The sequence below is a fragment of the Anopheles ziemanni genome, chromosome 2, assembly GCF_943734765.1.
Source record: "Anopheles ziemanni chromosome 2, idAnoZiCoDA_A2_x.2, whole genome shotgun sequence".
Lineage (NCBI taxonomy): Eukaryota > Metazoa > Arthropoda > Insecta > Diptera > Culicidae > Anopheles > Anopheles ziemanni.
In genome coordinates, this window is record NC_080705.1 from 74,912,615 (window position 1) to 74,923,261 (window position 10,647).

General features: G+C 43.2%; 3 protein-coding genes across 3 annotated transcripts; all 3 read right to left on the reverse strand.

Moving 5' to 3' along the window:
• Positions 1 to 1,671: 1,671 nt before the first annotated feature.
• Positions 1,672 to 4,779, reverse strand: LOC131291689 (L-lactate dehydrogenase). Its single transcript, XM_058320739.1, has 4 exons — positions 4,654 to 4,779; positions 4,439 to 4,556; positions 1,920 to 2,509; positions 1,672 to 1,836 (listed from the first exon to the last, which is right to left on the reverse strand). Exons 1-4 carry the CDS (start codon positions 4,777 to 4,779, stop codon positions 1,672 to 1,674), a joined length of 999 nt encoding a protein of 332 aa, XP_058176722.1.
• Positions 4,780 to 7,675: 2,896 nt separating this feature from the next.
• Positions 7,676 to 8,526, reverse strand: LOC131293674 (uncharacterized). Its single transcript, XM_058321750.1, has 2 exons — positions 8,262 to 8,526; positions 7,676 to 8,100 (listed from the first exon to the last, which is right to left on the reverse strand). The coding sequence occupies exons 1-2, from the start codon at positions 8,524 to 8,526 to the stop codon at positions 7,712 to 7,714; spliced, it is 654 nt and encodes a 217-aa protein (XP_058177733.1). The 3' UTR covers positions 7,676 to 7,711.
• Positions 8,527 to 8,622: 96 nt separating this feature from the next.
• On the reverse strand, positions 8,623 to 9,957 carry LOC131293673 (zinc finger protein 628-like). The gene has a single exon (XM_058321749.1). It carries the CDS (start codon positions 9,955 to 9,957, stop codon positions 8,623 to 8,625), a length of 1,335 nt encoding a protein of 444 aa, XP_058177732.1.
• Between the last annotated feature and the right edge of the window lie 690 nt (positions 9,958 to 10,647).

Genomic DNA, 10,647 nt, shown 5'->3' on the forward strand with positions numbered 1-10,647 from the left:
GGTTGCGAACTGACGTAGCGACGACCGCCTCCGATCACCGATACCAGCGGAGCAACACAAAGCGCAAGATTCTCGCGTGTTCGTGGAATCGTGCCGCAGTGTTGGTGCCGCCAGCGATCACGCGCCGTCGTCCGCGATCGTTTTCCGCGAGCGATCGGTGTGCGCGTTGCACTTTCGTTCGAACGAGAAAAAGCTCTCCTCTATCAGTGCATCGACTGGAGCTTTCACGCATCAATGATTTTCCACGATCAACAACAATTGCTAACCTCGGGGTGGTTCTGAGAGAAAAGCAGCAATAGAGAGTGAAAAAGAAGAGAGAGCTTTTTCACTCAAATCTTCATTTGTTGATTTTTAAACGATTTATAAAATAAAATTCATTGGTTACTGCAAGGAGGAACGAAATGTGAGATAGATGCAAACGGAAAGGACCTAATGGAAATTTTATGGTTTATCATATTCAAATTGATTTGTGGTTTTGTGGTTCAAACATTTCATTTCATTTCATTTCATTTCCCCAAACATTTATCATGATCCTACAATCCTAAAAATGTACGTACGATTTCCCTCACCGTAAACCACGCTCAAGATTACAATTAAAATGGCAATGATTTAAGCAATCCATTTTGTATTCTGTCTCAGTTCAGAAGTTCAACACGTTAACTATTTTAAAGCTACTAACCCAGTGTTTTCTAGCTGAGAAAATGCAGTTTTTCTTTCTGTTTTCTTTATTTTTAATAAAATACTTTAATTTTCTTGCAGCTGTATTTTTTATTGACCGATGAAACATTAATCATTTTGGAGATTTATTTACGACCTTTTCCCCGCAGCAATCATGTAGTTTTACCAAGATTTCATATAATCACCTTCAATACACATCCCGAAAGTCAATCTTGCTCGTACAAATATCATTAGAGACCTCAAAAAGTTACATTTCCTAGAGTTTCGTTTTCCTTTTCATCTACGATAGTGTGAATTTAATTTTAGTTTTACTTGATTTTGTTCAAATTTTGAGTGAGCGCAACAATTTCGTAATCACGGGCCCGAAATCGAATGAAGTGTGGTTTGGTGTCCCTTTTTGAGTAGTAGCCAATTCGCTCGCGTTCAATTCAGCGGTGTTTCCGAATTACCGTATTGTTGTGACACTCCTAAATGCTAGTCGAGGTAGGGTGGTGTGTTGTTTTCATTTGTATGCAGTTAGTATGGTTACACTTGTTATCTCTAAATTTAGTCTACTCAAATGTTTGTTTCAAAACAGTTTTGCCTTTCCATTTTACCGTTCTCTTGTTATACTGTTTTCAGTCGGGTATTTAGTTAATGTTCTGCAACTAACGTTATTTTCTCTCGTTACAATAATACAGGCAATGCACACAAGACAATAGACATCCTTTCCTGGCGGTGAAGAATTTTCTCCCAAAGAAAAGCGGTGCGCTATGTAATACTTCTATCATATTTTATTTGTTTCTGGGCATTCAAGATTAGTTATAGTGAAGGGACATTTAAATTTCATTATAGTACGACAGTTTGGTGCAGTTTGCTGGAGGAGCTAGTTCGCGCCGGATGTAAAACCGGACACTGACTCTCCGGAGCTGATTTGTTGCTAGCTTAACAAGGACATGTGTTTGGTTTAATAAATAACATTTTTCATATTAGCTATGTTACGCGAAAGGCGGCTTAGAATTTGATTCCCGCCTGAACCTGGGCCATCAGGGTGGCGGATGCTTGCAGCTTCTTGGTTTCCTCCGGAGTCAAAATCTGTTTCACCACGTGACTGACACCGTTGCGGCCAAGCACGCACGGAAGCGAGAGGTAGACGTCGTCGGTAATTCCGTGCTCACCCTAGAAGGTAGGTCGAGAACATTAGTACTCTTGAAAAGTGAAGGTGACCTAAGCGCAGTTCAATAGAGGCTCCCGAAACTTACCGCCACCAACGTAGAGACGGCGTGCACATTGTACGTATTGCGCAGAATGGCCGAAGCCAGCGAGGCCACGCTCAGGCCGATGGCCCACGAAGTGTAGCCCTTTAGACGAATGACCTCGTAGGCACTGTTCACGACCTGATGGTGCAGATCGCCCCACTTTTCCGCGTCAGCGTCGGTACCGATGTCCGGGTTGATCTCGGCCAGGCGAACACCGGCCACATTCACACCGGACCACACCGGCACGCTGCTGTCACCGTGCTCACCGATGATCCACCCGTGGCAGGACGTTGGCGCCACTCCGAGCTTCTGCGACATCAGGAACCGGAATCGGGACGAGTCCAGGTTGGTGCCGGATCCGATGACGCGGTTCTTGGGCAGACCGCTCAATTTCCACGCGACGTAGGTCAGAATGTCGACCGGATTCGAGACGACCAGCAGCGTACAGTCAGGGCTCTGTGCAACAAGTTTCGGGATGATGCCCTTCAGAATATCGGTGTTACGCTGGACCAGATCCAGTCGGCTTTCACCCTCCTTCTGGCGCACTCCGGCCGTAATGACGATCAAGCGGGAACCAGCAGAGACGGCGAAGTCTGCAGTGAGTAATAAGTGGAAAAATGATTAACTTTACATATATATTGGAAGATTACAGTTATAGATAATTATTATGTTTAATTTATGTTCAAGAACCTCACGATGATAGAAACAATTAGATAAAACTCCTAAAAATTCCTTAAAATTGATCAAACTCCTAATCAACGGACTTAGTCATGCTTTTGATATATAGAGGGCGCTTGTCTATTCGCTCTGAAATACTTCATGTGAAACATTTCATTCATGATTTAAATTCTGATTTTGATTGGACCACGTGGTCGCCGTCTTTTCTAAATTATTCTTCGTAAAGAATTTTGTTTGTTTGATGAGCTAAGGAACGGTACGATTATTGTTAAATATATAAATAGATAGAGATATATTTATACTTTGAAATCCGATATGTGTGCGATGGCCGTGACATTGGCCGAGATAAACCGAGCAAACCGTTTTTCGCGGTTAATTAATCCCGTTGTGGAAAAGAGTTTCAAAACATTCTTAACGCACTCATAACGGCCCTTTGATAGGCATAAATGCTTTGTTTATAAACGAGCCTCCTAATCAGGCGATTATCACAAGACGGTGATAGTGTGGTTGGTTGCATTTACTGGCCATTTTTTTCACGAATGGTGAAATGCTTACTAGTCGCTGATAGAAGTGTAATAAAAATAAACAACGAAGGAGATTGCCGCCTTGGCAAGATAAGAAATGAAGGGTGCGTACTCGAATTGAGCGTTTTTTTGCGAAACATTTACCACGACACATATCTTCAGCGTTTTGGTACGCGGATGATTCAATGTTTCGTTTTCTTGCTTTCATAATCAGATTACTGTAAAACAATGCAAACAAATAATATTGCCAATTGATGCGTAAATTGATAAATAATTTAAAATGCCAGCCAATGTAAGCATGTAACACGATCGTTCGTACAGTCTGGTACTTAATGGAAAAATCATTGGTTTTTCTTTTTCTCCCTTGATAGCTTTTCTTCTCTTTCGTTAGCGCACTTGCATTCCAGCGATGCACCGGCGGAAAGCCCTTTCCACTTTCATTAGACAGAACCGTCCCGACCACTCGAACCTCCTGTACCTTCGCAAGAACCTTCGCGTCCGAAGGGATAATGAAGTCGGCCAAAGTGAATCGAGCTGGTGGCAAAGTTCATTATGGGGTCATCGTCGTCTGGCTCAACAACGACCGCGGGGGGTGTGTGATTGTGTATGCGTAGTCGGAAAAAATGGAGCATGCGCATTCAAAGGACACGAGCATTTCACTTGGGGTAGAATGCTACTCCCAGTATGTTGAAATCCGGGCCTGGTAGTTGCACGAAGAATAATGTTAATTTTTAATTTAGAAAAAAACCGATTGAAACACAAGACACTGCAAGTGTTTTGCACAGGCGAAGAGATCTGATGTAATTCAATTTATACTTTCCTTTTCCTACTGCAATTTCCCCTTTGCGTATGTTGCAAAATACTGTGCTCTTCTACAAACTCTCGCGGATAAAAAACTGTTTCTCGCGTTTCCGAGACGCTGAATTGGGGCAGTAAGCTAACGAAGCACGAAGGGAAGAAAACTGCTGTCGGAGAACTGCTAACGTTTTCTCCCCACGCCCCTCTCCATGCTCCATCCTCTCTGATGTGTCTAGTCCGAAGAACGAGTAGCAATGTCCGAATGATAGTAAAAGTGTTCTTGAAATGTCATTCAGACTATCCCGAACGGAAATTCCCGATTGGGTAGCATTTTCACTGATTTTAAAACAACCAAAAACCGATTGGCACCTTACAGAGGAAGGGATTGAGCAATTTTGGCGATGGACTTATCGGTAAGAACACTGTATCACAAACGCACACCTTAATTAACAAATTCGAGGGATCAACCGGAACACTAAACTGTATTCGAAAAGGGCGCACTTTTTCACTCGGAACACTTACCGGTGCTGGCGTCGACCTGAGCGTTCTTCATGAAGGCGGAACCATGCTGTAGATCCAGCATCTCTCCCTGCAGCTTGTCGGCATTGACATCAATCAGCGCCACCTCGCTGGAGACGCTCTGTAGGGTGGAAGGTTTGAAAATGAAAGTAGTTAAAGGTTGTGGAAAACAATTTTCTTCCAAAAAAGCAAGATCCGTCGAACAGGTTGCAACCTACCTGGGTTAGAATACTGAAGGCGCAGGCCATGCCAACCTGGCCGATGCCGACCACGGTGACCTTGTTGCCGGACGAGGTCATCGGTTCGGCCACTTGGGTGAGCAGTTTCGCTTTCACTTCAGTCATGTTGATGGGTTTAATTTGCGTAGGTTCTCCGGGAACGATTCTGGAAAGCGAGATCAAAACACATTCATCAGCACTTTTGAAGACACTTTGAGATTAGAATGACTTGAAGACTTTTTTCTTGTCCACCAATATGTAGCCTAGGTTGCAAATTCAATCAATTCTAATTAATTCAATTAAGCTTCTATCATTGTCAAGATTCGTATTGGCGACTCTTCAGGGACTATTTTCACTGCTTGTGCTGGATATATTTTCCAACCTTTCGAAACTCACTTTTCACACTAGATCAAGGTGCCAATTAGTAAGGCTGCCTGCGGTTGATCCTTAAGGAATGTCGGCTGATGCTGCTGAGCTGTGCTCCGGTGAAGCGCCAACGGTGGAATATTTGTACTGACCTCGCTGTTCGGTCGTCGATATCCGAACGTACGGAACGCACGAGATCCGGTGCGTTTCGCCTGTGGTGCCGCGTTTTTTGAAGGTGACCTTTGGTATCGGCACCGAACGCCCCGCGTTGTTGGAAGATACGGCGGCCGGGTGTGCGCTGAGTGTCGCCGATTATGGGCAAAAGCGGGGGGAAACGAAGGAAACGAACTGTGTTGGGGAAAGCAGAGACAATACGGACGCTTCCGACGTCCGCGATCCGTCCTCGCGCGTATCCGCACATCCGCGCGCGCTGCAAATGTGCGTTGATTTGATGATGATGAAATTGTGGAAATATTGCTGTACGGCCTGGCTCGGCCGGTGAGTTACCGTGGCGGTCCATCTAACAGCTGATTGTGTAGGTCAGGGGTCGCCAAAATGCCGGCAACCGATGTACCATTTGTGAACTAAATAAACTCGAGTAATGAAACTACTGTTTCACTCATATTAAGTCTGTCATTTTTCAGTTGTGTATCACTTTGTAGGTTGTTTTTCGATAAAACAAATAATTTGTCTTTTGAAAACAACATTTCGAATTATTTTCTTTAATTTCAAATTGTGATTTGAGTTTCAAATCATCGCACCAACATATATTTAATGCAAGAAAATGTTCTTTAAATTATCAAAAAAATAGAGCAATCAAATTTTAACCTACCTAAAAACCAAATTTCGAACGAAATCCACATAGCTTTCAGTAATCTTATCACAATCAAATTGACGCGCGTTTATCTATTTTCCCCCCGAGCCACCCAAACCGACTTCGCAACCCCTGGTTGGCCAGGGGAAAGAACCGAACCGAAGGAAACGTGAGTGCTTGGTCGCACGTGTGCGGTTACGCAGCCGCCGGGTGGATTCCCCTTTCTTACGTTTTCGAGACATAAACAACTTTATATAAAAGATATTACAAACATCTTTAAATCAAAGATCAATCATTCAAATCAAATCAAATGAAAGATCAATCATTGGATTCATAACGTTAAAACGTCCAAAACCATACTTCTAGAGCCTACTTGGAAAATAATTTGAACAATTTTTTATGGAAACTTGTGTTAAAAATCATTTAGAACATTCTGTTTAAATTGTTTTGCTTTACATTTAAATTAAAATTAGTTTAAATTTTAGAAATAATTCTACGTACTCTAAACAGCGAGTTGGATAAACATTTAATTAAAAATTAGTAATATTAACAATTACTTTCTAATAAGTTTCTCACCAACGCAATTCTAACCGACAAACCGTCATCCGAGTGCTGTTCCCCACCACAGCGAATCGAAATGGGAACTCAGAAAGATGACGGAGAAACCGACAAAGCGTGAGATTGTGCTTCTGACTCATTGTGGACTTTTCACGTAAAGATTCAAGCCGAAGTGCGGCAGGAGGAGTATGCATGCAGCTGCATGGTTCGAATACCTTCCAGCGTGGTGTTCGGAGATGACGAAATGTTGCCCGGAACATGTGTAACTTTTTAAAGGGCGCTACAAGCGAACGTGATCGCAAAAGGAAGCGAAGAAAGATCTGGCCCTTTGCCAACGATCACCCCAAGGAGGTATCAATGCAAGACGATCGACGAAGGACCGTAAGAAGGTGCGGGTGATGCAGCTGCAGTACTTGGTATACACCTTTCTTCCTTTCCGGCTGCAAGAACGCACCCGTGCGTGGCTTCATTGCTCATTGCAAATCTCTACTACTGACACGCTTTCAATGTCAACCGGTCGCGATCTTTGGCCACGCGACTATTCGCACGTACGGCAGACTGTGGTAGCGAATTTGTCTTTTTATTACGTTTTTTTGGTACGAATGAATGACGACAACCACTTGCTGAACAGAGCATTAGTACCGCGTGTTTGTTTGATTTGTGAACAAGTTTTAAGACATTGTTTAGATCATTGAAATATTCGTTGCGAATTTCACCATTAGATGTAACAGTTTTTTTTTAACTTTCTACGTAGATAAATTAAACTTCAGGTGAACCTGGACAAAACAAAATCAGAGAAATATAACTTTATATTTCCAATTAAATAATTATGGTTTAATTATGTGTCTTGCTAATTGCTGTTTGTAAGCAACTGCCTAACAATACAAGTGAGCAACTGCCTGCCTTTGTGGAGGCTTTCCCTAGGATTATCCTAGCCGCAAAAATTAATCCGGCAACAATCTTGCCTTTGAATATTGGAATGGTATTGATGCTTCGATGTCTTGTTCTGAATAAAACCCAAATTGTTCAACTATTTTGAAACATCCTTCAGTTATATATGTTAAGACACGAAAAGTGTCGTCTGCAATTGACATTCAATCGTCCAATAAAAGAAAGAGGTTTAAAATAAGTACAATTTATAATGTTAACATTATTCACACATATCAAAAAGCGCCACCTACATGTGATTATGATGCCTTGATGAAATAAAAAACAAGAAAACCTTTCTCAATTTTTACTAACTATTTGATAAATAACAACATTGAGTCAAATATATTACCATGTTTAATTATAATATCACACCTTGTCTCCGCTGGTACTTTACGCCTGCGCTGGCATTCGCTCATAGATTGCCACACAGTTGATATTTTCACTTCCAATGTCGAAATGCTCGAGCAGCTTCCACTTTTGCACGAACTGTTCCCCTGGTGCCATCGGTAGTGGGTTGGTGTGAACGCCTTTTTCGTTTTTCGGACCAATTAGTATCACAAATCGACCACCGAACCCAGCTACGTACTGTTCGAAAGCGTCGCCATTGTTAAAGTAGCAAAACAACAAGGCATCGATTTGATCTTGTTGCATTTTCTGCGTCACTTCCTGTACGGAGCCAGCTGTACCGTTTACGAACGTCAATGGAATGTAGCGTGCTGGGGCGTACTTCGAGTCCCACCATTCTTGATCGATTTCTATGCCAATCACACTGATTGCGTCTGGAATGGTAGACAATAAAACAATTTGCATGATTTAACCGATATTTACAACAAAAATAATTTGTTTAAATTAAAAACAACAACCCGGTGAAGACAGACCGAGTTTGTTGTATGAAAATGGTTTTGTAAAAATAACAATAAAAAAAAACATAAGCACTTACGAAACGCGCAGCCAATAATCCACTCGAGTAATCCGTTGCCACAGCCAACACTAGCGATCGACCGAATCGTGAGCCGTTCTAGGGTAGCTCCGAGTCGCTCAACGTCCTGCTCCAATGGCCATGCCCAGAGGAAATTAGAGCGTTCCGCTGGCGTCAAATCCTGGCCAATTTCGGTGATCTTTCGCCATTTGTTCGTTCTCATGAAACTGACTATCAACCGTTGATCCTCGTTGTCGCCGGCGCCTGGTTGACTACGATCGTACATTGTAGTTCCGGGGTAAAACGTACGAATTCTTCACTACTACCGGCACTTTGAACAAAGGCCCCGATCTTGATGAACTCTACCTCTAGACTGCCTGTTTCAATCGGTGCCCTGTGCCGCCTTGCTGCTAGTAATAAAGTGCTGCGAGGTGCGTTTACGCCAATGTACCTCACAGAAATTATTTATAGATCCTAGACCACCGCCGCCGTTGGTGTTCGGCCTGATACCAATACCAGCATCGATGCTGCTGCGACCATCTGGCTGTGCGTTTTGTTTGCATGCATTTGGCGCGATCTCGACCTGAGTCGGTCTGGGAGGGTATAGCGACATGTTGTGGTTACTATCGCTCGGCTGTGATGCTTCCGATTGTGCGGTACTTATGTAACTACTGTTGATACTATTGCTACTACCATTGCCGGTGGCGGTGCTGCTGCTGTGCGTAGTGGCTGGTTTTAAGATCTTTCGATAGATTTCAAGATTGTCAAGACGTGTCGTGAACATCGATTTTGATACTTCCTGTCTAGCGGCAACCCCTGGGGAGCCGGCCACCACCATCGGATCACTCGTCGAGCTTGTATCGTTTGAATTCGTCCGATCTTCGGTATGCGTGGGCTGCTTCGGCACGTCGATCGGTGTTTTTGGCGTCCCAACAATCTGTATCACACTGATGCGATTCGTTTGCACGGGCATTGGCGACGGTTTGGCGCTCTTCTGCGCTTCTCGTTTTATTGCTTCCACGTGGCCCCCGCTGATGCTTCCGTTCGCCAACACGACTTGCTTCAAGTCACCTTCCGGGTGAAAGCTTTTTGCGTGTCGCACGATATTATCCCTTCGCGTACTCGACACACCACATATGGCGCACTTGTAGCCCCTCAAATTGGAGTGTGTCTTGAGATGCCGTTCCAAGTTACGCGCATCGATGAACTCTTTGCCACAGGACTTACATTGGTATCCCTTCACACGGTGGCTCAGCATATGATGCTTTAGGGCGTTGGGACGTAGGAACGTTTTCTCACACTCGGTGCACGCGTGCGACCGGTTCCCGTTGTGCACCACTAGGTGCTTCTTAAGATTGCCTTTCAGTGTAAACTGCAGCGGACACTGTTTACAAGCAAATTTTTCCTTCGATGTATGCTTAGTTTCTTTATGCGCCTGCAACTGCTCGTCCGTTTCAAAGCTGGCCGTGCACCGGGTGCAGTAGTGCCGGCCTGATGCGTCATGCGTTTTTCGATGCAACTCCAGGTCTCGCTTGTGCATGTAGCTTTTTCCGCAGCGAACACACGCATGCCGGGTGGTACGGTGGATTTCATCGTGAAACTGTTTGTGCGACTTGGAGTAGACCGTTTTGCGGCATGTTTTACACTCATAACTCGTCCTGCTGGACGATTGATTGGACGTCGTTTTGGCTGCTGTGCTTTCTTCGTTCGGTTCCATTGACTGGTGAGCAGAAAAATATGCTGTAAACAAGGAGTGAAATGTAAAATCACCAATTTGAATAGATTAATATGAATTCAACGTACCTAACAGTTGCAAAAAGTTGTAGAACTCATAAAGATTATGTTTTCCACACAACGACTAGCGTTATCACTAAGCATTTCGTAAACATCAGCTTCGCAACCCACCAATCAACAAGAACTGTCAATTGGAATGCAATTTCAACACTAAATGTCAAAGCTCTACAGTCTGCTGCCAAGGTATATGACTATAAAAGGTAACGAAAATTACGATTTTACTCACGGAATTTAAAAATATGCTGAATTTAAGTTGCAGACAATGAATTGAGATGGTACTGATAGGCAGAACAATAGCTAAAATCGATAGAAAACCAGCAGTTTGAATGGAGTGGAATAAAAATACATAAAATGAATAAAAACTGGTGTGTGTCGCGGAATACGAATCAAATTTGACAAGTTGATATGAACTAAAATCGTATCAATTAAAAATTACTAAACGAGTTTCCCTTCTCTTTTGATTATTTACGTTGTATGAAATTTACTCTGGTCATATGAAATTTTGTGACGCCATTTTGCGCCTTTCGCAAACTATACCTACAAGTATGTACACACATTGAGTACGAACGCCGCAGATAAAGTGAAGTGAAGTGAAGAAAATGAAGTCAACTCT